Source organism: Crinia signifera, chromosome 3 (assembly GCF_055691185.1).
Source record: "Crinia signifera chromosome 3, ASM5569118v1, whole genome shotgun sequence".
NCBI classification, from domain to species: domain Eukaryota; kingdom Metazoa; phylum Chordata; class Amphibia; order Anura; family Myobatrachidae; genus Crinia; species Crinia signifera.
This window is the reverse complement of record NC_139219.1, coordinates 72,928,575-72,952,149: the sequence shown is the minus strand read 5'-3', so window position 1 is coordinate 72,952,149 and position 23,575 is coordinate 72,928,575. Positions and strand designations below refer to the sequence as shown.

General features: G+C 45.7%; 1 protein-coding gene and 1 long non-coding RNA gene across 4 annotated transcripts in view; one reads left to right on the top strand and one right to left on the bottom strand.

Annotated features, from left to right (window-relative positions):
* ACOXL (acyl-CoA oxidase like) overlaps positions 1 to 23,575 on the top strand; it is a 392,072-nt gene that overhangs the window by 112,710 nt on the left and 255,787 nt on the right. For all 3 annotated transcript variants that reach the window (XR_014471599.1, XM_083175998.1, XM_083175999.1), the window contains exons 9-10: positions 13,019 to 13,151; positions 20,250 to 20,284. Coding sequence is in view for 2 of the 3 variants with exons in the window: in XM_083175998.1 (XP_083032124.1) it covers positions 13,019 to 13,151; positions 20,250 to 20,284 (168 nt within the window). In the remaining variant the exon portion in view is untranslated. The remainder of the gene's footprint in view (positions 1 to 13,018; positions 13,152 to 20,249; positions 20,285 to 23,575) is intronic.
* LOC146063546 (uncharacterized) overlaps positions 1 to 23,575 on the bottom strand; it is an 80,122-nt gene that overhangs the window by 31,236 nt on the left and 25,311 nt on the right. The gene's annotated exons all lie outside the window — the stretch shown is intronic.

Genomic DNA, 23,575 nt, shown 5'->3' with positions numbered 1-23,575 from the left:
TTCATTTGAATACCAGACATGCCCCCAAACTCCTTTAGGAGGGTCATAATAACCGGTAGATCAGCGTCAGGACTATCAGAGCCGACCAGAAGATCGTCGGCATACAATGATACCAATTTATTCCCGCAGGCCTTATAGCAGCCCAGCTTGTGTCTAAGCAAGTGGGCCAGGGGCTCCACTGCCACTGCGAATAGCAGCGGAGACAGAGGACACCCCTGCCTTGTACCCCTATACAGTGGGAACGTGGAGGAGGTGAAGCCATTAATAGAAATACGTGCCTGTGGCTGACGATACAACAGCTTAAGCCAACCAATAAACCCTTCTCCAATACCAAAAGCTCTTAACACGGGCCATAAATACTCCCACTCAATTACATCGAAGGCTCTACTAGCATCAAACGATGCCACTGCCGCCCTTTTATTACCTAAGTTGGTAAATTGAATATAGGAAAGGACCCTTCTAAGATTGACCGCCGTCGATTTCCCAGGTCTGAACCCAGTCTGATCTTGGTGAACAATTTCGTCCAGTACCCTACCCAGGCGATTAGCCAGGATTTTAGCAAAAATTTTTGCATCCGTAGACATAATGGATATCGGACGGTAAGATTCAACCCGAGAGGGGTCCTTCCCCGCCTTAGGGATCATCGCTATATATGCTTCTTCCATAGACGGAGGAAGCCTACCCTCCCTCTGGACGTCACTCAGCAACTCCCATAACGGGGTAGCTAGGGCATTAACATAATTCATATAAAACTCCCCTGGTAGCCCATCCAGCCCCGGGGCCTTATTACGAGGAAGAGCTTGAATTACTGATGTTACCTCCTCCAGAGTAATGGGAGCGTCCAACAAATCTTTAGAGGTCCCTGATAGCTTCGGAAGTTCAAGTGACTCCAGATATTCCCCTATAGCTCCACTGCTATTCTGAGGTTGGGACGCATATAACTTTTTATAATATGACACAAAACTGGACACAATAACGGGGGTATCCGTCACAATATTGCCGTCATCCTCCTTAATTTCGGAAATGTAATTAGAGGCACGATCATTCCTGGCCACTATCGCCAGCCACTTCCCACCCCGGTCAGAATCCACATGCCGCCTATGGTCCCCTATTCTCACTCTCTGACAAGCAGTATCATGAACATGGTCCCGCCATTCATTAAGAGCGGACTGCCAAACCATGCGATCTTCCTCCAACCCACTGGCTACATAATTATTCTCTAACATCCCTGCCCTGCCCTCTAATCTTTCAGTTTCCATCCGATATTTCTTTTTAACGAAGGCAATCTTCTTAATAAACACCCCCCTCATATACGCTTTAAACGAATCCCAAAGAGTAGATCCTCCAACGGAACCTGAATTAAATTGAAAAAATTCTCCAATTAACTGTTCCACCTCCTCCACTCCCCCCATCTGTGTGAGCCAAAAAGGTTGCAATTTCCAACTCCTATACCCGACCTGCCTGACCAGATCCAGATCCATCGTAATCGGGGAGTGGTCAGAGATGCCCCGTGACCTATAATCCACTGACTGGACTTTATTTAAAAGATCTTTAGAGAGGAGTATAAAGTCCAACCTAGAGAACACCCGATGGGAGTCAGAATAGCAAGAAAACTGTTTCCGATCAGGGTTCCTTAACCTCCAGGGGTCGCACCAGCCCACCTCCTGAATAAATTCCCTAAACTTGCCACCCTCATGCGTCGGCTGCATGCCCGGCCTCCATCTATCCAGTCGAGAATCTAAAACTTTATTAAAGTCGCCTAGGCAGACAACCGAAGCACAAGGGAAGCCATCCGCGAATTCCACTGCCTTCTTAACTATATCATAGGAAAATGGGGGGGGAATGTATACGGATAATATACAGAGCTGAACTTGATTGATACGGCCTTCGATAAAAATATACCGGCCACCTGGGTCGATTTTACAACTACCTAGTGAAAAGGCCACAGACTTCTTAATCATTATGGCAACCCCCCTTGACATATTTGAAAATGGGGCGTGAAAGACAGAGCCAATCCAGGGCCGTTTCAAGGAATTAGATTTTTCCGCACTCAAGTGGGTCTCTTGGAGGCATATTATTTCCGCCTCATATTTCCTGCATAAGCCCAGAACTGCGGCCCTCTTAATCCTGTCGTTCAGGCCCCTAACATTCCATGACAAAAAACGCACTCCCATACAAGGTCAAGCAAAAAAAAAGAATCTCCAGCCACAGCCAGCACTTGTTAAAACATCCTAACCTTAACACTGTACATCCTTGGGGGTGACCGGACCATGTAGGCTCCCAGACAATACATTGACTAACACATACATAAACCCCTACCCCCACCCCCCACCCTGTAGGCCCTAGCCCAGGCATACCTACCCCAAATCAACACTTCCCCCCCTCTTTTGAGGCTAAACTAATAACCACTAGAAGGACCCCCTCCCCCCTCCCCCCCATCCTCCGGCCAGTTACTTCAAACCATCTGGGTCGACTAGAACACTACTTCCCCATTAACATGAAGGAAGAAGAACAAAAAATAAGAGGCAATATAATATACCCCCCCCCCCCCAGGTCTTCAATAGGCAGCCCTACCCTTCTTTGCTAGCCAGAACTTGACGCTTTCCTGGGTATGAGCGGTCAAGCCACTCTGCCACATCTCCTGGAGAGAAAAAGATGTTAGACACCCCATCCACCACTACTCTCAATTTGGATGGGTACAACATACTGAACTGAATATTCAGATCCCGTAAACGGGCCTTAACAACTTTAAATTTCGCTCTATCCCTCTGGACCTCCAAAGGGAAATCAGGAAAAGTAGAGATCTTCTTCCCATTGTGAACCAAGTCCACCTTGTCTCTGGCTAATCGAAGAAGAGTATCCCTATCTTTAAAGTGTAAAAATTTGGCAATAAGAGTTCGTGATGGAGCCCCTGGTGCAGGGGGCTTCCCAGGAATGCGGTGGGCCCGTTCAATGGCAAACTGGGAAGAAAAGGCGTCCTTTCCAAACATTTGGACCAGCCAGGCCTCTAAGAATTTTTCCGGCTCCTTGCCCTTCACTCTTTCATCAAAGCCCAAGAAGCGGACATTACTTCTTCGCAGCCGGCCTTCCATATCAATGAGTTTTTGCTTTAATTCACCTACTTGTGAAGAGATACTTTGGACTTGTCTATTTAGTGGAGTGGTCAGGTCCTCTAAAGATGAAATGCGGGCCTCCACCTCAGTCATACGTTCTCTCATTTTCTCTGCGTCTTGTCGGATAAGCATGATGTCCGACTGCACTTTACCCAACTGCTCAGCAAGACGGGTTTCACACTTATTTATAGCCTCAATGACCTGTTGCAGTGTTATATCCGGGGTGGCCTGAACCCCATCCCCTTTACCTGGAGAAGATGTAGGGGTAGCTGAGCGTGAGGTGTTCCCAGACTGAGAATGAGCCTGCGTTCTAGCGTACTTTTCCAGCCTGGCTGCGGCTGAACTTTGGCCTGTCTTGCCCATTTTTCCAAACAGGGTGCTCACCCAGCAGGACAAGACGGAGTAGAACAAACAATGCTCCCTGCCAGTCAGGGACAAGATCGAGACAAGGCTGCAGGGTTAGTCACCCAGGGTTGGAGGCTATGGCTGGCTCACCCAGTACACGAGGAATGGAGCGCTCGCGGTTATTATAGTCACATATACAGCAGGGAGGTCTCTCAACTGAACTAAAGAGACCAATCAAACAGGGCCGCGGGCTTAATCGTACAGGACTGCAAGCTTCAACCTGGCAACTTCTGGGGGCCAAAATTCAAAGTTCTCACAATTGTTGAAACCACAAATGAGGTGAGGAGATATCCCAACGATAGGGACAGTAATGTCCAGCAGGGCTGCAGATTCAATCGCCCAGGGCTACAAGCTTCAACCGGCTCCTTGAATATTGCTTATACGGTGAGAGCCAGGGGGACTCCCTAGCTGAGCAGCTGGGACCGTTAGACCAGTTGAGCAGAGCTAGAAGCTTAAACAAGCAGGGCTGCAAACTTATGGCTGGTTTACTCTTGGGCAGGAGCTCAAAGTACTAACAAAAGCAACAGTCACAAGAGGGGCAGGGGGGGTCTCCCCACTGGGCATCTGGAACAACCAGGCAAGGCTGTAATTTGGGACCAGCAAGACCATAAACTTCAGGCTTGCTCACTCTAAGGCCAGAATTCAGGGTACTCATAAATATTACAGTCACACCCTAAGCTGCAAACTGCAAGCTGGCTCCTTCAGGAACAGGGGTTCAGAATACTCACAACAATTACAGTCACAGAGAGGACAAGGGAAACTTCACCGCTGGGCAGGTGGAACAATCAAGCAGAGGCTTAGTCACGCAAGGCTGCAGGCTTCAGGCTGGCACACATTAGAACAGGGAATCAGGATACTCACAAGTGTTGTATTCACGGAGGGGGAAAAAAGATCTCACCGCTTACTGGGAGAGTAGGGTCAAGCAGGGTTACCAGCTTTTTCAGGCAGAGCCACTAGTTTCAGGCAGACTCCCTCCAAAGAAAGAATGTCCATCCATTACCCCTTGTTTCGGCCAGGCTGCACATGTGGCTCTGAGCAGGGATGTACACTCTGCGGCCGCAGCGCCAAGGTGAGTCCCGCACACGTGTGCTCCCCACCAGCGCTTCTGCCGCCGCCGACTGATGACGCCTTCTCCACGCGTCCCGCTCGCGGCTCCTTCTTACACCAGCACCTCCTCAAGGACCTCCAGCCGGCGCCCGCACAGCATGCTCCCACTCCGGTAGAGACAATCACCTCCCAGGGCAGTTCAGAAGACACACAGGGGAAGGGGGGGTCGCCCAGGTTCAGCTACGGAGCGTCCGGCTCCATTACGGGTCAAGCGTGCAAGCCGGGGATGGAGGGAGGGAGAAGCGCGTCATCACGCACTACGCAGCATGCGCCGTGGTCCGCCCCTTCCCCCGGTCGGATTTATTGTTACAGTAACTGTGAGAGTATAATGTTCTGAGGAGGCGCATGTGACCAGTTAAAGTAATACACCTGACAGTATGACCAGGATCTTGTAAAGTGATCTTAGCATAAACTGCTTTGCTTTGACATATAATGAAACAGAGATAAGAGAAGTGACGGCGCGGTGCAGCAAATGTTCCGTGGATTTGTTAGAACACCTTTGAAATTATTTTCCTTTTGTTAAGCAAAGTGTTTAGGTAACCACAAAAGCAGAACATTATTTATGGGTATTTGTTTTTCTTATTCTCGCTTATTTTGGTCAATGCTTATACCATGAGAATTTAAGATTTTGTATAATGTGCATTAAATATAGGTAGAAGCTGTTGCTCAGTAAAATGTATTATGGCCTTAAAATGATGATACTGTAGGCTTATGCTCTGACAGAGGTCTTGCATTTTCATAACCTGTAAATTATTACAGGTTGAGTATCCCTTATCCAAATATCCGTTATCCAAATTATTACGAAAACCATACATTCCAGAAAGGAAATAAAAATGTCTACTGAGTACATCTGTAACTGGCACTATTGGGGACATGATATGTAACTGACACTAAATATGGCAAAGAAAATCAATTCAGTGCCTTAGATAGTACCCAGTCTTTGTTTCATTATTACACGTCGGCGTGGAGTTGATTTTATAAAGTGTGGCGAGCACAGCAAGCCACGGAGCCTGAAGCGTAGCTGCACTCGCCACACTTTATAAAATCAACTCCACGCCGATGTGGATAGTGGGTGTATGAAAAGGTCGGAGGACGCGTACCACCGCCCCTCGCGGGCTCGCTGCGCTCGCCACGCTTCGGGTTCACGTTTATTCTCGGGGGTGGCGTGGGGGTGCATTTAACATTGTAATCACCCATTAGGGTGCTTATACAATTTATCATCGCATAGGGGGCTAAAATTGCATCGCATCGCAGTGCATCGGGTGTATGGCATGCGATGCAATGAAAAATCCCACTAAGAAACTTTTGGCCAGGGTGTGCCATGATTCAAAAATGTTTGGGAACCACTGGTGTAGAGTGAAAGAAACATAAAAAGAAAAAGAAAATGGACGTACAAGGCAGACAAATGTGCAGACCTGAAATAAAGGGTGGCTAGGTAGTGATCTCCTCATAAGGGCTTACATTCACCATGCAAAGGGGCTTAGGAGGTGATTCAGGTTGGTTTGCAAAACTAAACTCCTTTAATGGGCAAAACCATGTGCACTGCAGGTGGGGTAGATGTAACATGTGCAGAGAGAGTTATATTTGGGTGGGGTGTGTTAAAACTGAAATCTAAATTGCAGTGTAAAAATAAAGAAGCCAGTATTTACCCTGCACAGAAACAAAATAACTCACCCAAATGTAACTCTCTCTGCACATGTTACATCAGCCCCACCTGCAGCGCACATTGTTTTGTCCATTAAAGAAGGAGTTTGCTTTTGCAAACCAACCAGAATAACCCCTTATTTTAGCAAAGATTGCATAAACCAGGCATGTCAAATCTCTGGTCCTCCAGCTGTTTTGAAACTAGACATCCCAACATGCCTTGCATTAGTATTAGCATCCCCTTATAGTGGCAAGGCATGGTGGGACTTGTAGATTCACAACAGCTGGAGAGCCATAGTTTGGACATGCCTGGCATAAACAATCCCCTGTGCCGTTTACCGATTATTAGGAAACTGGGCACACGCAGGACTTATTCTGCGCATGTCCAGGATGGGTCCTACGATCACTTTGCTATAATGCAATTGCATCTGCCTGGTTGACAGACAGAGGGATTCACAGGTAGGGATGGAGGCGGAGGTGGCTGACATTTGGGAAAATGGCCAGTTTGCCAGAAATGGCATGGCATCTTTAACATAGTTTTGCTTGGCCTCACAAGGCACCCAAGTCTGAGTAAGGTCAGACTGTTTTGCCCTGAGGAAGCCGGCACAGCCAGTGAAATGCGCATAGGCGCGTGATGTAGGATAGCTTAAAACATAGGAATGTTACAGTTGAAATGTTAAAAATATGTCTCATGTATCCCATGTGTTCAAATAAAAAATACTGTTTGGAAATCCCACTGCCACGCTGACGCCGCACACCAATATTAGGGAAGTGGACAGCGTTCTCAGACTGCACGTGGTGTATAACAAATTGCAGTACTGAGTGGTGTAGCAATGTCTAATAGTGTACCAGCATATGAAGGCCGTATAAGAACATTAAAACGGCCAGCATATGCAAACCGCAAGAGCCGGGATTGAAGGTGTGTCTGCCTGCCGATATATCACAGAGACGCCTCCTAATTGAAAAGCGGCTCATGTATATTAACAGCACAGGGGAATGCCGCCGAATGCCATATTGAAAGGCAGACAGATAACTGCACCCACACTAAAGCAATTAAAATAATCTGAACACATAAACGGCCAACATATGCAAACCGCAGAAGCCGGGATGGAAGGTGTGTGAATAATAAAGTCTGCCTGTCTTAAGGTTACAGAGACGCTGCGTAATTGAAAAGCGGCTAATATATTCTAACAACACAGGGGAATATCGCCAGATGCCATATTGAAAAGCAGACAGGTAGCTGCACCCGCACCTAAACAATAAAAAATAACCTGAAATGTGTACTGCAACATTGAATGATGAACTGTCGGATAGCTGCATACTAACATTAAAACCGCATGAGGCGGGATATCAAGCGCTTCTAATAATATAAAAGGACAGACTAATGAGTGTGTTCCAATAAATATCACAGAGGTGCCCCTAAACTATTAGAAAAGTTATCAGCTTATAAAGATCTTAAAAACTTAACATAGAGCACCAAGCAGCACAGGGAATATATAAATTGGAGGATTGATACGTAACAGTAGTACAAGGCAGGGTATCAGAGGCCGGCTGCAAGCTCAGTGGAGCATAAATATATAATCATTGCAGCATAGCATCGAAAACAGCGGTGCACATCTAATTTGTGAAAATAATAACACAAAACACACTCTAATATCTATATTGAAAGAATAAAATACAAATAAGATTGCATATTGTTTGGAATATCGATCTATGGTACACACACATGGATAAGGTGGGATCAACATAAAATCATTTCACAACTAAACATACATTGCATAGAAGCATATGACATACTATATGTCTAAAAACTGTATCTAAATCATCATCAATTAAATTGCCAAGAACACCTAAGTGCAACATTGTAACTGAGCAACAGAGCTGTCTGTACAGCAGTATAAAATAATCTGCTGGAAAAAGGGAACACAGCGAAAAATTAGATGTGGAATGTGTGTTCAAAATTGAATCAACAAATATATACCAACTAGGTAATTCATCGCGCCCTACGGGCGCCCTTCACACCGTCGTAAGGGGCTGCGCCTCCTTAATTTGTGAACGTTTGTATTGTGAGAAATATGGTTTGAATTGTATGAAAGATGCCCTGTATTGCAACTTGAGTTATAGGTGAAATGTGTTAAATAGAGAGCATATGATGTGGAAGGGGGTGTGTATTGTTTTGTTTAATTCAAAAGCAGTTACAGAGTAAGATGTACATTGATAGTGTGGATGGTACAGTGACATTTGTGAGTGTGTGTGTGTGTGCAATAGTATAGTAGGGTGTTTCTGAGTCAGTGGTTCCCCACTGGCGGAGGTCACAACACAGGAAAACAGGAGGCTGGGTAATGATAGGGGTGTGTGGGCATAAGGGGGACTAAAGAGGAGGGTGGGAGACAGTGCAGCTTCTGCCAGTGGGTGAGGGTCCAGCGTGGCAGTACAGGAGTACAGGACGGTGGCCCTGGGTCAGTGTCTCCTCCTACTGGGTGGGAGTTAGGGTGCAGGAGAGCAGGAGGCTGGGCTATGAGGCAGGATAGGGGTATGTGGGCAACACAGCGTCAGCGACTCCCCAGTGGTGGAAGTTATGGTTCAGGAGAGCAGGAAGCTGGGTAGTGATAGGGGTGTGTGGGCATACGGGGGACTAAAGAGGGGAGCAGGGGTGACGTGAATTGTGAGAGGGGCGCGGGGGGTGCCGTGAATCGAGGGAGGGGGCAGAATTGCAGGAGGGGGGGGGGCGCAGGTGTCGGTGAATCTCGGGAGGGGGCGGGGTCCGCAAAGCGCAGGAGTGGGGCGTGAATCGCGCAAGGGGGGGGGTTGCGAATTGCGGGATGAGGGGTCTCGGGGGGTGCCGTGAAATGCGGGAGGGGGGGTTTGGGGGGTGGGTGCCGCGAATCACGGGAGGGGGGGCGCGGGGGGTTGCCGCGAATCGTGGGAGGGGGGGTTGGCGGCGAATCGCGGGAGGGGGGGGTCACAGGGTGGGGTGGTGCCGCGAATCACGGGAGGGGGTGGTCGCAGGGGGGGTGCCGTGAATCGCGGGAGGGGTCGCGGGGGAAGGGGGGGTGCCGCGAATCGCCACAAGAAAAAAATCAACACAGAAAGGTCAACACATGTAAATGTTGACATAAGTGTGGCATTTCATTGGTGTCCATGTCGACAAATGAGAATGAATATGAGAACATTCAAAAAATGAAAAATCTCAAAATCTCATTTCAACCTTTTTCATTGTCGACCATAGCCATGGGGAGGGGGGGGGGGTTGCCGCGAATCGCGGTAGGGGGGGTCGCGGGGGTGCCGTGAATTGGGGGGGGGGTTGCCGCAAATCGCGGGAGGGGGGGGCGCGGGGGTGCCGCGAATCGCGGGAGGGGGGGATGTGGAGGGGTGTGTTTTGCCGCGAATCGTGGGAGGGGGGGTCGCCGCGAATCGCGGTAGGGGGGTCACAGGGGGGGTGCGAATCGTGGGTGGGGCGGCGGGGGGGCGCTCACCTGGTGCAGTGTCTTTGCTGGGCAACATGGGGAGGCAGAGGATGTCTGGCACTGTGGGCTCACTGGGCTGGTTCTCTGTCATGTGAGTCAGTCACATACCACTCAACATGACCCTCCAGGAGGGACACATTGCTCTGTTTCTGGACTTCCCTCATAATGTATGATTGCCATCACCTGTTTCACACATGTTATTAATTGATTAGAAAGGTGCTGGCAATCATTAATTAAGGGAGAAGTCCAGAAACAGAGCAATGTGTCCCTCCTGTTATACACACACTCACACACTTGGGGCGGTATTCAATGAGCTGAATCGTTGGTCACAGCGATTCAGTTTTTTCATTCGCCAGCCAATCGCCGTTTTTTTGCTGCCAATCGCCATGCATGGGGATTCGTGGGGAGTCGCCGAGTCACCCTATTCAACGTGGCTGAGAATCGCCGGCCCTAACGGCGATTCTCAGCCAACCCTGCGTTTCCCTAAACAGCTTCATTAATGTCGTCAGTGTTTAAAAAATTGCAGTGAAATGCAAGAAAAATGCAAATTACCCTGAATAAACGCTTCCAATACAGCAGACGGCAAAATCTGGGTAATCTGCACAAAGGCCAAACGAAGGAGTGAGGTGGGGAGGAGAATCATGGGTAAGTGAGGTGCACCATGGGTAAGAACAGTGCTTTGTGGGAGAAAAAAAAAATACCTCAAAAAATTAAATATATATTTGTATAGCACTTCTACGACCATCACATCACACAAGGGCAGCAAATAATAATACATTACACTTGCACAGTTAAATAGAACACTTAAAACCAATTATTTGACATGTTCCTATAAAAGTTCACCAGAAAAAGATGACGAGGGACACTCGGTGAGGAACGGCGATATGTAACAAGAAAAAGGAATCGCCACCTTCTCATTGAATACACTTTTGGCGATTCCCCTCGACTACCGTCGATTCCCCATGCAAAATCCTATAGACTAAAAACGGCGATTTGTAGAGAATAACATTTGGCGATTGGTGCTTCATTCACCGGTCCTCATCGGCGATTATAGGTCATTGAATAGGGTGATTCGCATTAGAAGCTCCAAAAATCACCGTCAGACACGAAAAAAACACAGAATCGCCATAAAACTTGGCGATTCTGGCTCATTGAATACCGCCCTTTGAGTGACAGATGTAGCCAAATATATAAGAGATACTATCTTTTTCTTGAAGCTACAAGAGAAAGCAACACTAGGAATTCTTAAAACGTGGACATAAAAGAGCATCCTCATCTCGATTTTAATCACTTTTTCTGACTTTTGCACACCTCTATTATTACTTTAACAAGAAGGTGAAAATAGTACACCTCTTTTTAATTATTGTGAGAAATAAAAGTTAAATTTTAAATATGTAGATATCAGTTGGACGCCATATATAGTTATCTGCAGTGTGCACCCATTTTTTCTCTACTATCCTCGTTTCTCTAACATTTACTCAGGGAGCAGCCGCAGATGAACATCGTGTCTGATGGTCACAATGTTCATTCAGAACTGCATTTGCATCGCAAATGCAGGAAGGAGGTGGTATGCTAATGATGGCATATGTTAAGCTGCTGTGAGCAGCTAAGCATATACAATCCTTACTAAATAAGGCACAATGGGGGTAATTCAGACCCGCTCACTAGGCTGCGTATATTCACTACCTAGCGAGCAGGTAAACACTTCTCCGCCAAGCGCACACCCACCCTAATCCCCGCGCTGCGCTTACTAGGATCTGACCATTGTTTTTATGGGTGCGCCCATAGTTTTTGTTGGCACGCCCATGAAGCGCTGGGCAGACGCCAGTGGACGCCACCTGTCTGTCATTCAGGTAGCAAGCGCCCTGCCAATTGAAAACTTTGCAGAAGGCGCTCGCTGCAGGAGTTTCACATGCTGATTATCGCGCATGCGCAGACCACCACCATTGGGGACAGGGACGAAATTCGGACATATACAAACAGATCTGAATCAGTCCCAAAGTGCAGAGCTGAAGTGGGTTGTACATGAGGCATTAGAATAGGGGGGCTGTTATAAAGAGATGGGTTTTTGGTACTTTATCCCCCGCCAAGGTTTAATTCATCTTCCCTGTTAAATGGTGAGGAACTGCAGTGGTGGGAACAGCACAAAAATAGTCATTTGGATGGCAGTGAGGTGATTGTCAGACAAGAGACAGGTCAGAAAGTAAATCTAAGGAGGGGTGGGGGTGATGGGGATTAAGGGCCAGATTCTCTAAGCTTCAAAAGTGATAAAATGGAGAGTGATAAACAGCCAGCCAATCAGCTCCTACCTGTCATGTCACAGACTGTGTTTGAAAAATGTCAGGCAGGAGCTGATTGGCTGGCTGTTTATCACTCTCTATTTTATCACTTTTGAAGCTTAGAGAATCTGGCCCTAAGAGTTTTGGAAAAGTGATGTTGCTGAGGGGTGAATTTATGAAGCTTGGAGAAGTGTTATCTATCCCCATAAAGAACGTTATGAGCAAGGTGATAATGGTTCAGCCAATCAGCTCTTACCTGTCAATATACATATTGTAGCTGATTGGCTGAACCATTATCACCTTGCTCATAACGTTCTTTATGGGGATAGATAACACTTCTCCAAGCTTCATAAATTCACCCCTCAGTATTTTAAAGTGAGAGTAAGGGCCCCATTCAGACTTCATCGCAAAGCACATTTTTTCTCAAATGAACAAAACCATGTGCACTGCAGGTGGGGCAGATGTAACTTGTGCAGAGAGAGTTAGATTTGGGTGAGCTATTCTGTTTCTGTGCAGGGTAAATGCTGGCTGCTTTATTTTTACACTGCAATTCAAGTTTTAGTTTGAACACACCTCACCAGAATCTGTGCTTTGTGATCAAGTCTGAATTAAGTTTTAAATCCTTCAAATCAGAGATTATGGATGAAGATATATCAAGCATTAGAGACCAACAGAGTTGCCCAAATAAACTATTCAGCGTTTATCTATCATTTAACTAATACGGTTTAAAAAGAGAAAAAGCTGATTGGTTGATATGGGCAAGTTGTACGCTTTATCTCTCCCTAAGGTTTGATACATCATGAGTAGGCCAATGTGAGGAGTTGCATGTTATGGATACAGAATGTGAATGTACTGTGAATTGTGGACATGGGAAGGGGACTGACAGATATGTGCACGTTGCAGGAGTCTGCAAATATATGTAGCTGAACTGCAGTATTTCCCAAATTATTGCTTTCATTAAATATGATTTTATTTTCGTTGTTCCCTCTCTCTGCTTTCTTAGGTTTGGCTCCGTTTCTCCAGATGGAAAATACAGTTCACCCATTGAAAACAAGAGTGCCCGGTTTAATGCAATGCTGGCAGCCCTTACGCCAACAAGACTAGCCCTGACATTTCAGGCTCTAGGTGCTATGAAGGTATTTATTTTTAGTAATCTAAGGCATTAAATCCAAATCACTTTCCTTCCATTTGCTTTTTTTGTCATTACCTTTTAGGAAATCCAGTGGTTTAACACAGCCTATGTTACTGCATGGGAGTGGGCCAGGCATTGGCCAGTATTCAATGTGAATACTGGCGACGTGCAGCGAATCCTGTTTAGGATTCGCTGCACATTCGCCACTGCCCAACGCGTTCCGGAGGCTCCGGTATTCAACGAGTCAGGGGCTCGCTGCCCCTGACCGGCGAATTTGAGCTCCTGCGGCGGACGCCGCAGGGAGCCTGAGGCCGGTGGCAGGCAGGGAGATGGAAGTCTCCCTGCCTGCCCCAGAACGTTTGTGGGGGGGAGGTGGGCTCCCCGGGTGCCAGGCAGCACAGGCTGCCCCCCGGGGGTGCCAGCAGAGGACCGGGTATATTCACTACACCCGATCATGCATATGTAATGATCGGGTGAAGTGAATATATGAATATCTAATGAGCGGCTCGGCTCTGGCCCCCTGCTGGCAGGTCTGTGTAAAAAAATATATATATATATATTTTTAAATTAAATATATATTCATGTGCTTACAGCACATGAATAAAAATAGCATGCCCCTCCTCAGAATAAAATTCCTGATTTTTTGACACCAATTGTAAAAAACAAAACACTTTATTTTAAAAGTTCACCTTCCACTTCACCATAAAAAGATAGCGATTGCTACTCGGTGAATCATGGCGAAAAAAACCTTGAAATGTATTCGCCATCTGGTCATTGAATAGGGTGATTCACCGTTTTAGTCAGAAATTCGCCTTACAGCACAAAATCGCCATAAAAACCTGGCGAATCAGCCTCATTGAATACCGCCCATTGTCTTTTATTTATTATTCAGACACAATGTAATTGTATTAGGCAAATTGTGGCTTAGTATTCTGGGGGATCCATAGCACCTGGCGCTTTTCTCACTTCATTTTCCTTTTCTGAGTCTTGTGAGGCTGCAGAACGCCACTTGGCATTCAGCATAAAGAGAGAGAGGTTAGGAGGATGTAAGTGGTGACACGGAAATCCTCCAAGATGTAGAATGGATGTAGTCCAGCTAGAGAATAATGTATTCGGTCCCCAGCACACTGACAAATATATTGAAGTGCATATCAAAGTCAGTGCCTCCTGCAAAGTAACTAATTCCTGGCAGCTCTGAAAACCAGATTCTACCTTATGCTAATGTGAATATTTATTCAGTGAATGCTGGGTTTGTGAGTGTGCAAGCATGCAGCCTATTGATCTCAGGTAGGCCGCTGTAACTGTGATCTGTACAATCTGCAAGGAAGATGCAATAGAATAACACTGAGCTTTTGAGGCAACTCAGGGTGGTTTTGTGCGATTGCATTGTCACAGCCGAGTTACCCAACGGCATAAATAAAAATGTGTCAATTTGCATCTGCACATTGCATTCAACACCTAAGAGACATACGCAAGGTTGGCTACACGGCTTTTGTGCATGCGCTGTATGCTAAAGCTGTGTGTGCATCCGCAAAGAGAGATCCGTTCTACTCCGAATCAGGCCCTTCCATAGATGTCGTAAGTCAGGTTGTGTCATCAAATTATTATTAAAATGAAATCAGTCACATTTACTGCTGGTTTAGTTGAGTATTTCTTGCTGTCTTTCAGTTTCGCAGTATAGCACTTACAATGTCCTCAAATATATTTTTCTGTTTCCCAAAACTATATGTACATTCACATAACAGTTGCTAAATTTGTATCAGCCATGCAGAAGCTCCACAGACATTCATATCTCTGTCTGTGATCAGCTGGGCATAGACTACAGCGATTTCGTGCAGCAGTGTAAACCCAGCCGATCTCCTGTGAGCCGCCCATGACCTTCCCGGGTGGCAGGGTCGTATGTGGTCCAATGTACACGGGACCACGCATCGGACCTAAGGGGACATCACACTGACTCGATTTGGGCCGATTTCTTGTCTCATTCTGTCGGGAACAGGTGACATCGGCCCAAATCAAGTTAGTGTATGGGGGCCTTTACAGTTACATTAAACAGCCCTTCTAGTCTCCCCATACTATGTGATTCGGTAGCACTGAGCATCTTTGTGCATAACTTTTTACATTACAATGTGTCTTTTTTTGCAAAATTGATTGAATACGACACACAATCAAAAATGATATGTGGTATTCCTATATTCTAGTGAGAATGTGGCTGTCGCTACATATAAAATGCTACTCTATTGTTTTTACAGGAAATCACAGCATTTCATGTGCAGATTTACTATTGCACAATGTGATTTACAACAAGGTATTTACAAACTCATCAAATTGGTAAATCCTGAGAAACTATATATATATATATATATATATATATATATATATATATATATATATATATATATATATATTTTTTTTTTTTACAAACGATAGAAAGACAAAGAAGTGAATTAAATAAATGGGGAAAAGTAAAAAATATCCATAATTGAACGCAAATAATAATCACACTGCATTATGAATAAAATGAATACTCAGTCGGCAACGACAGATAGGCACTGCTAGTACTGGATGGCCCATTAAGTGAGTGTTGGTTTGTTGAACTTATATCTCGGCCTCTTAAATCAGTTACTGACTGTTGCGGACTACAGGATTGCAGACGGAAGTGCAGTTGTACTAATGTTGGGCACACATTACATTGGATGATTTGGCCGATTCAAATTCAAATCGTTCAGTGTATATGCATGATCATTGTGTTGTTTACACATCTGCTAATGTGTACCCAGCTCTAGTCTATTATATTGATAAAGCAGAAAGAGATAAAGTACTTTTGGCCCTGTCATTTTTTCAAACATAGCCCGTAAAGGGGCTTTTAGAACCTGATTGGCTGTTACTGTATGTCACTCCACTTCATCTTTCTTCAATGCTGTACTTCTGCCCCTGACACATGCACTGTAGAAGTGTTAATAGTAAATATTTTGCAACATATCTGTCTGATTGGATACTTTTGCTATTAAAACAATAAAGGGTCGACCTGGGGGGGGGGGGGGGGGGGGGTTTGGTATCAATGTGTTGATTTCAGCACATAGACCCCACATTAGTGTGATTGCCATGCTTCGGGCAAGCTGCCTCGCTCCACTACTGCTGCAGCCGGCACGCTGTACCATTCCGCCTCGCTCCACTACTGCTGCGCTCGACACACTGTACCATCAGATGGTAAAGTGTTAAAAAAAACAACTATTTCATATATCGGCCTTTTGACCACGTCGGCAAATAGGGTGTTGACTTACTGACCGAATTCCACACTGGGTTGTTAGGCCAGGACCAAATCAAATTTTATTGATCGATGTGAAAGGTAAAACCACTACCTATCTTGGCTGCTGATCATAACCACAATTTGCCTGATTTGATAAAATAATGGCTAAGAAATCAGAGCGCTTTACTGGTAGAAAAGCATCAATTATGTGATTGTACTTTGCAGAGCTTTAGATAAAGTAATAATGTATATTTAAGTCAGTTTTTATTGACAAGAATTATTGTGGCACAGCGTGATCATTAAATCGCACAATGGACAGAACTAGATATAGAAAACAATTTGAACATGTTAACAAGCCAAACCTAGTGAGAACATGCACAGATATAACCCGCTGAAGCAAAGAAAGTACTAGCAGTAAACATACAGTAAACAAAAATGGGTACCAGCATAACATGTTCAGAACTGTGCCGCACAGCCGCACACATACACATATATGACATTAATAATATATTTTACGACGTCAGTAGTGCTACTTTGAATTTGGAAGACAATAAAGGATAATACGTACATAAACCAACAGTAATTGTGACTCATCCTTTAGTAAAAGGAGGGAAGAATCATTTACTGTCAAACTGTCATACAACACCTCTATAAATGTGCCTTACACTGTTCAAAGCAGCATTCTTCATTCAATGGTTAGAAAATACTCCTATATCAAATTTACATCACTGGGGAATACTTAGTGGTGGTGGAAAAATGGAGTTTGGTCTGAACCTCCTGTACATCAATACTGTACTGCTGAATTCAGGCCTCTGTAGCCGGACACAGAGTAATGACTGTTTGTGGCCATAGACCAGGGGTCCTTAAACTATTTTGCTGTTGGACCCCATCAGACAAGAAAAATAATGACAGGACCCCAGCAAGTTACTGCAGAAGGTCATCACATCACATGTGTAGTCAGCAGACAGCACATACATGGAGGCACAGACTCATTTGAGCAGTCTTGAATCACTGACTGAGATTAAAAAAGTGATCAGCTTGATGGTCGGCAACATGGACTCCCGACCCCATACTGAGGAAGTTCGGGATCCACTTTGGGGTCAGGACCCACAGTTTGAGAACCACTGCCCTAGACGATGAACAGCAAAGCCATATAGAAACTTCCACTCGTCTCAAGCAGCTTGTCTGAGACACTTGGTTATTCACAGTTTGGGAACCACTGTCCTACGATAAAGATACTATGTGCCGTAGCACTCTGGGGTGCCTCAGGATACAGGGGTGGCTTCAGTTGGTGGTCCAGGACCAATTCAAAATTTTTTATGGTTATTTTACAGGTTAAGTATCCCTTATTCGAAATGCTCGGGACCACAAGCATTTCGGATAAGGGATTTTTCTGTTTTTTGGATATATTTTTTTGAACATACAGTAGGCGGACTTCAGGATCTTCTTCAGCGGTCCCAGGGGTTCATTGCGTGAGTTTGCAGGCAACTCGTGCAATGCACCCCTGGTACTGTAGATGCTGCAGAAGAGGATCCTGAAGCCCGCCGTGGACGCTGGGGGGGATGTGGTAAGTACCAAAAAAGGGTCGGGGGGGGGGGGGGGGACACAAAAAGAAACAAAAAAAACGAAATATTCTGAAAAACCACGGTTTTTGGAATATTTTGTTTTTTGGATATTCGGATACAGAATACTCAACCATAAAGACAGTACTTGAGGCTGCTAATTATAATAGTTGTGGACGAACAGTCCTGTGCATCCTGTCAATCACCACAGAACATAAAGGTGAGATATAAACTAAAATTACTTAATTTTATATTTTTTTATGAATTTTTCAATAAGAAAATCTTGTCCTAGGAAAAAAATCCTGACACCCTAGGGTGCCGTGATTCAAAAGAGTTTGGGAACCACAGTCGCGGGGTGTACTGCACTGTCCTCACCAGTAGCAGCAATGTCCTCTCCCACAACTGGGTAAAACATTGATATCAATTATGGGGCATTTCATACCTGATAATGAATGCCTTTGGCGAGTTCTACACTCACTGGGCGTTTGCAACATGATGGGCAGGCAGGGGACCGCCCAGCGTTTTATGGTGGGCACACCCATAGGCTGGGTGTGCCCCTGTTAACGCTGGCATGCCCATGCATCCTTGGGGTGGGCGGCTGACGTCACAAGACATCCGTCCCCGCCCCAGATTTGGTGGAAATGCGGCCATCTGAAAGTTAAGTATAGAATCACTTTCCTGACTGAAGGCTGGAGAAATCATTCAATGGTGAACAGCCATCGAATGATTTCTCCTCTGTGTGGCCGCATGCAAGGGCATTTGTAAGCATCAAGTGCAGGGATTCGCTTGGGAGGGTGCATCTGGCAGGATGGCATTTACCGTAGTCATCCGGGCCCTTAGTCATCCATTGCCACTATGATTCCCATTCAGACTTCAATATTAAACAAGAAGACACCATATAATGAAGAAAGGTGACCCGCCGTTGCCCCACCAGCCATCCCGCATGGATGCCCACCACTCACCAGCAGCCAGTCAGTCGAAGGGCACAGCAGGGCAGACACTGGAGACTCATGCCGCTGGATGGAGCCTCCAAAATGGCACCCGGCCATGAGCGCACTGGAGCCGGGAAGTAAGTGCGAGTTAGGCCAGGGGTCGTCCTGCGAGGATGCCGAGCAGCTCGTCAGTGGCAAGGGAGCACCAGGTGCAACTGTAAATAGGACAGGGGTTCCCAAATTCCTGTAGGCATGGTATTTAGCAGGATTTATGCGGATCTCACTCACCATGAATGCACCCCCCGCAGAATGTTACATGATTAATTACAATTGTAGAGCCCGTTGTTTCAAATATGCCCATAAGAAACCATTTCTTCTGTCTTCAGTGCACTTTTCATGTGGCTAAAACATGCATTAAATGGGGATAGGTGGTAATGACTCAATGTCATTCCCAGGTACATCACCATCAGTGACCAAATTTACCGCTTTCATTAAGGGCCCTTTTGCAGATGAGGCTGCCTTCATGGCAAGTACATTTAGTGCTATGGGAAATGTTTGACTTGGCAAGCCCATGGTCAATTCATTATACTAACAATAATACATCATTATTCGGTTTAGTAATCTGTGCAGGCTATTCCTCTACTGCCAGTACAATGTGAAGCCTTTTGGCTTGCTGGGTTGAATGGGCTACAATGTTGGTTTTTTCTGTAAGATGTGCACTTAGAATTTGGACGGGTTTTTCTCAATTGTGTAGCTACTGGCAGCAAGAAAACTCACATGTTGCATGGTCTTAAGGAGCGGAACAATCTGGCACAACGGGTGATGCCTTCATGTGCTGCACATGTAGAGACAGATCAGGAAACACTACCCGTTAATCGTGCATTGGTCACCAGCTGCCCAAATTGGAAGAGGCAGCCCTCAGTGTGGGGTGTCACATAATCTAGCTATATTACAGTGTGTGTTTTTAATGTACATAAAACTAATAATTTTACAATTGCATTTGTGTTCCTCATTTGCCCCTAAACTAACAGCAAATCAGCAGTTAGCTCTTGATCTGTCACTTGCTCATTAGGCAGTGAAAGTAAATGTATATGTTGTTTATTGCAAGTCCTGCAAAGAAATGCTATGTTAGTAAATTAGCCCTTTTTGCCTAAACACTGCCAATGAATAATCCACATCTGCTAAAATGACAGCCTCCTTGTTTTTTGTTTTTATTGTAAGCCCTGGAACCAATTTGTGGTTTTCTTTGCTCATTTACCATAATTGTCTTATGTCACAGCTGGTCTTTGTCATTTCTTGTCTTTTTAGGTTTTTGTTTATTCTAATCGAAATGTATTAATAGCGCTCTCTCGTTTTTCTAGCTCGGATTGACCATTGCCATTCTGTATAGCCACAGGTAAGGAGTCCTCCTTTATTTTAATACATTATTTAATGGGACATGTGCATGTAGTTTATGGCGTTTACCGTATGTGTTAAATCCTTTCCTAAATGTATGCTGCCCTTACAGGATACAGACAACTTTTACAAGCTTTTGCTTATATGATGAGACTTAAGGCCCATACACACTGGGAGACTTTGAGCTGAAAGTCGCTCAAAACAGCAGGTTTAAGCAGCTTTTAGCTCAAAGCCGCCCAGTTTGTATGGCCCGGCGGTAAGCGCTGCTGCGCGCTCTCGCATCATTGCCGGGAAAGCTGTTCATCTGCTGGTTATACCAGCAGATGAGAGGCTTTGAGGACGGCTTTGCATAGCATTGCGCTATCCAAAGCCGTCCTACCCCCCAGTTTTGCCATTTAAAGTGCTCACAGCTCAATAGCTGCCCAGTGTGTACGGCCCAGCGATGAGTGGTGAGTGCTGATGCGGGCTTCGCTGCCTGCCGCAGCCGCTCATCTGCTGGTATTAACAGCAGATGAGAGTTAGGGTGGATGGCTTTCCATAGCGTCCTGCTATGGAAAGCCGTCCACCACAGGGAAAATCACTTAGACAGGTGGAAATTGCTCAGTGTGTATACACCTTAAATAGACCAGAATGGTAAATTTAAATAGTAGATATCCATGTGTATAACTTGTATTGGTTAGATACTCTACAATTACCCAGATGAGAAGATTCCTTTCATGTCGGGGAGGTTTGCACGCAGTCCTTCACACATGTCTGGCCCATACTGCCATGCTATGTCACCAGACTCTGTGATTTTTGAAATCCCCATTGGAGAATCACAGCAAGAAAGCATATTCTGAGGACCTTCAAAGTAAAAAGGGATCTGCACTAATGAGAAAATGCATTGAGTGTGATGTAACACAATGGGCCTGATTTTGATTCACTCACAAAAGCAAATTCTCTAATGGACAACAGGTGGGGCAGATGTAACATGTACAGAGAGAGTTAGATTTGGTTGTTATTTTGTTTGTGTGCAGGGTAACTACTGGCTGCTTTATTTTTACACTGCAATATAGATAACAGTTTGAAGTACAAACCCCACCCAAATCTAACTCTCTGTGCACATGTTACATCTGCCCCACCTGCAGTTCACATGGTTTTGTCCACTAGAGATAGAATTTGCTTTTGCGAGTGAACCAGAATCAGGCCCCATAGGCGAGCTCCAGTTTATCCTGTAAACTAATTTAAACCAGGTTCCTTACACTGGGATGTTAAAGGTATAGACAGATCGCTTAGAAAATAGTCCAAAATGGCCTTTAGTCTACCAAATATAAGCAATTCAAAAAGGGTGAATTCCTGAGAAAATGTGTGATATCACAATAGACATCTGCACAAATAGTAGAGGTAACGCAATGGGTCTCTAGCTAATGCTTTCATCACAAAGCAGGATTTATGCCATTAAAGTTCTCCTAGACCCCAATCCTAGTGGACCTTTATGATTCGGAATTGTGGGAAGTGCAACATGCTGAATCATAGAGTCTGTATGGGAATCAGAGAGTCTAGGCCAGTGGTGGGCAATAAGCGGCCCTCCAGCTGTTGATGAACTACACATCCCAGCATGTGTTGCTTTAGTTTTACTATTTGGCCATGCTGAAACGGATGCAAAGCATGTTGGGATGTGTTGTAGTTTATCAACAGCTGGAGGGCCGCTTATTGTCATCCCCTGGTCTAGGCTAATTGGATAGCCCCTAGCAAATCAATTACCCACAAGCTATGATTATGGGAAACTGGATGTCCACTAAATTGTGCAATTATTTAGACGGAACAGTATGGGCTCATTTGCGTGGAAGACTTTATAAAAACAGTGCCACTCTTTATTTTGTTTACTCCCTTGAGTGGGTTAAACAACTACTCACCACTCAAGCTGCAGCAGCTGCCTTCTGCAGCAACCCCTGCTTCCCTGGCGAGGCAGCAGTAAGCTCCGTCGAAAGGGGATGCACGCACCCCCTTCCGATGGATGGCAGGCCTTGGTGGCTGGCGAGGGCTGGTGATTCTATTGCCAGCCTTTGCAATAATGACGGCGGCTCCATCTGTACATATGTAGGTGGGGTGGTCACCAAGCCGGAGCAGGGGAACGTCCATTTATGGGCGTCCCCAAGAAGATGTCTGCTCTGGGCATACAGCTGACGTCTCACCACATATCTGACCTTAAGGATGACGTATAAACACAATTTACTTAATTCGGTACTTATGTAGTAACTGGGCTGCCGATTTTTTGATTGTATGCCTTAAGTTAAGGCATACAATCAGATGCGATGCGATGCGATATCGCATCGCATCGCATCCGATATCGCATCCGATATCGCATCCGATATCGGATGCGATGACCCGATTTTTCCATAGGAATCAATGTTAAAATGATTCCTATGGAAAAATGGGTCCTTTTCATACCCCTACTATCCAAGTGGGCATGGAGTTGGATATAAACCTGTGGCGAGCGTAGCGAGCCACCGAGCCCGAAGCGTGGCGAGCGAAGCGAGCCCCGCGAGGGGACGGTATTCGTCCCCTCGCGGGGCTCGCTTCGCTCGCCACGCTTCGGGCTCGGTGGCTCGCTACGCTCGCCACAGGTTTATATCCAACTCCATGCCCACTTGGATAGTAGGGGTATGAAAAGGACCCATTTTTCCCATTGAATTCCATGTTAAAATGGACTCAGTCCATTTTAACATTGATTCCTATGGAAAAATCGGGTCATCGCATCGCATCGCATCGCATCGAATCGCATGGTCGCATGCGATGCGATGCGATCTCCCGATCCGACCCGATTTAGAAATCGGCAGCCCAGTTACTACATAAGTACCCTTAATTCATTTATTCAACTTTTCAATTTCTCAATGAGAAACTTTTGGCCTAGGGGTGCCGCGTAAATAATACTGATACTCTAGGGTGCTGTGATTTAAAGACATTTGGAAACCACTGGTCTAGTGTATACGCACCTTTAAGGCCCCCATACACTACGCGATTTGGGCCCGATTTCACCCGATTCTGGAGGATCGGGCTGAGAAATTGGGTGAAATTGCCCAAATTGCGTAGGGTATGACATCCAATCTGATCCGATACGCGGTCCCATGCGCATCGGATCAGATCTGGATGTCGGACGGTCTGCACATAAGATAAATCTTATGTGCAGCCGGCATTGAGCTGGTCTGGGGGAGGGTCCGGTCCAACAGGGTCCGGTCCATGTGTGATGCAGAGGGGGGTAGTCAGCTAGCGGCAGGAGAGGTGGCGGGGAGCGGGGTTCGGTCCAGCTGCA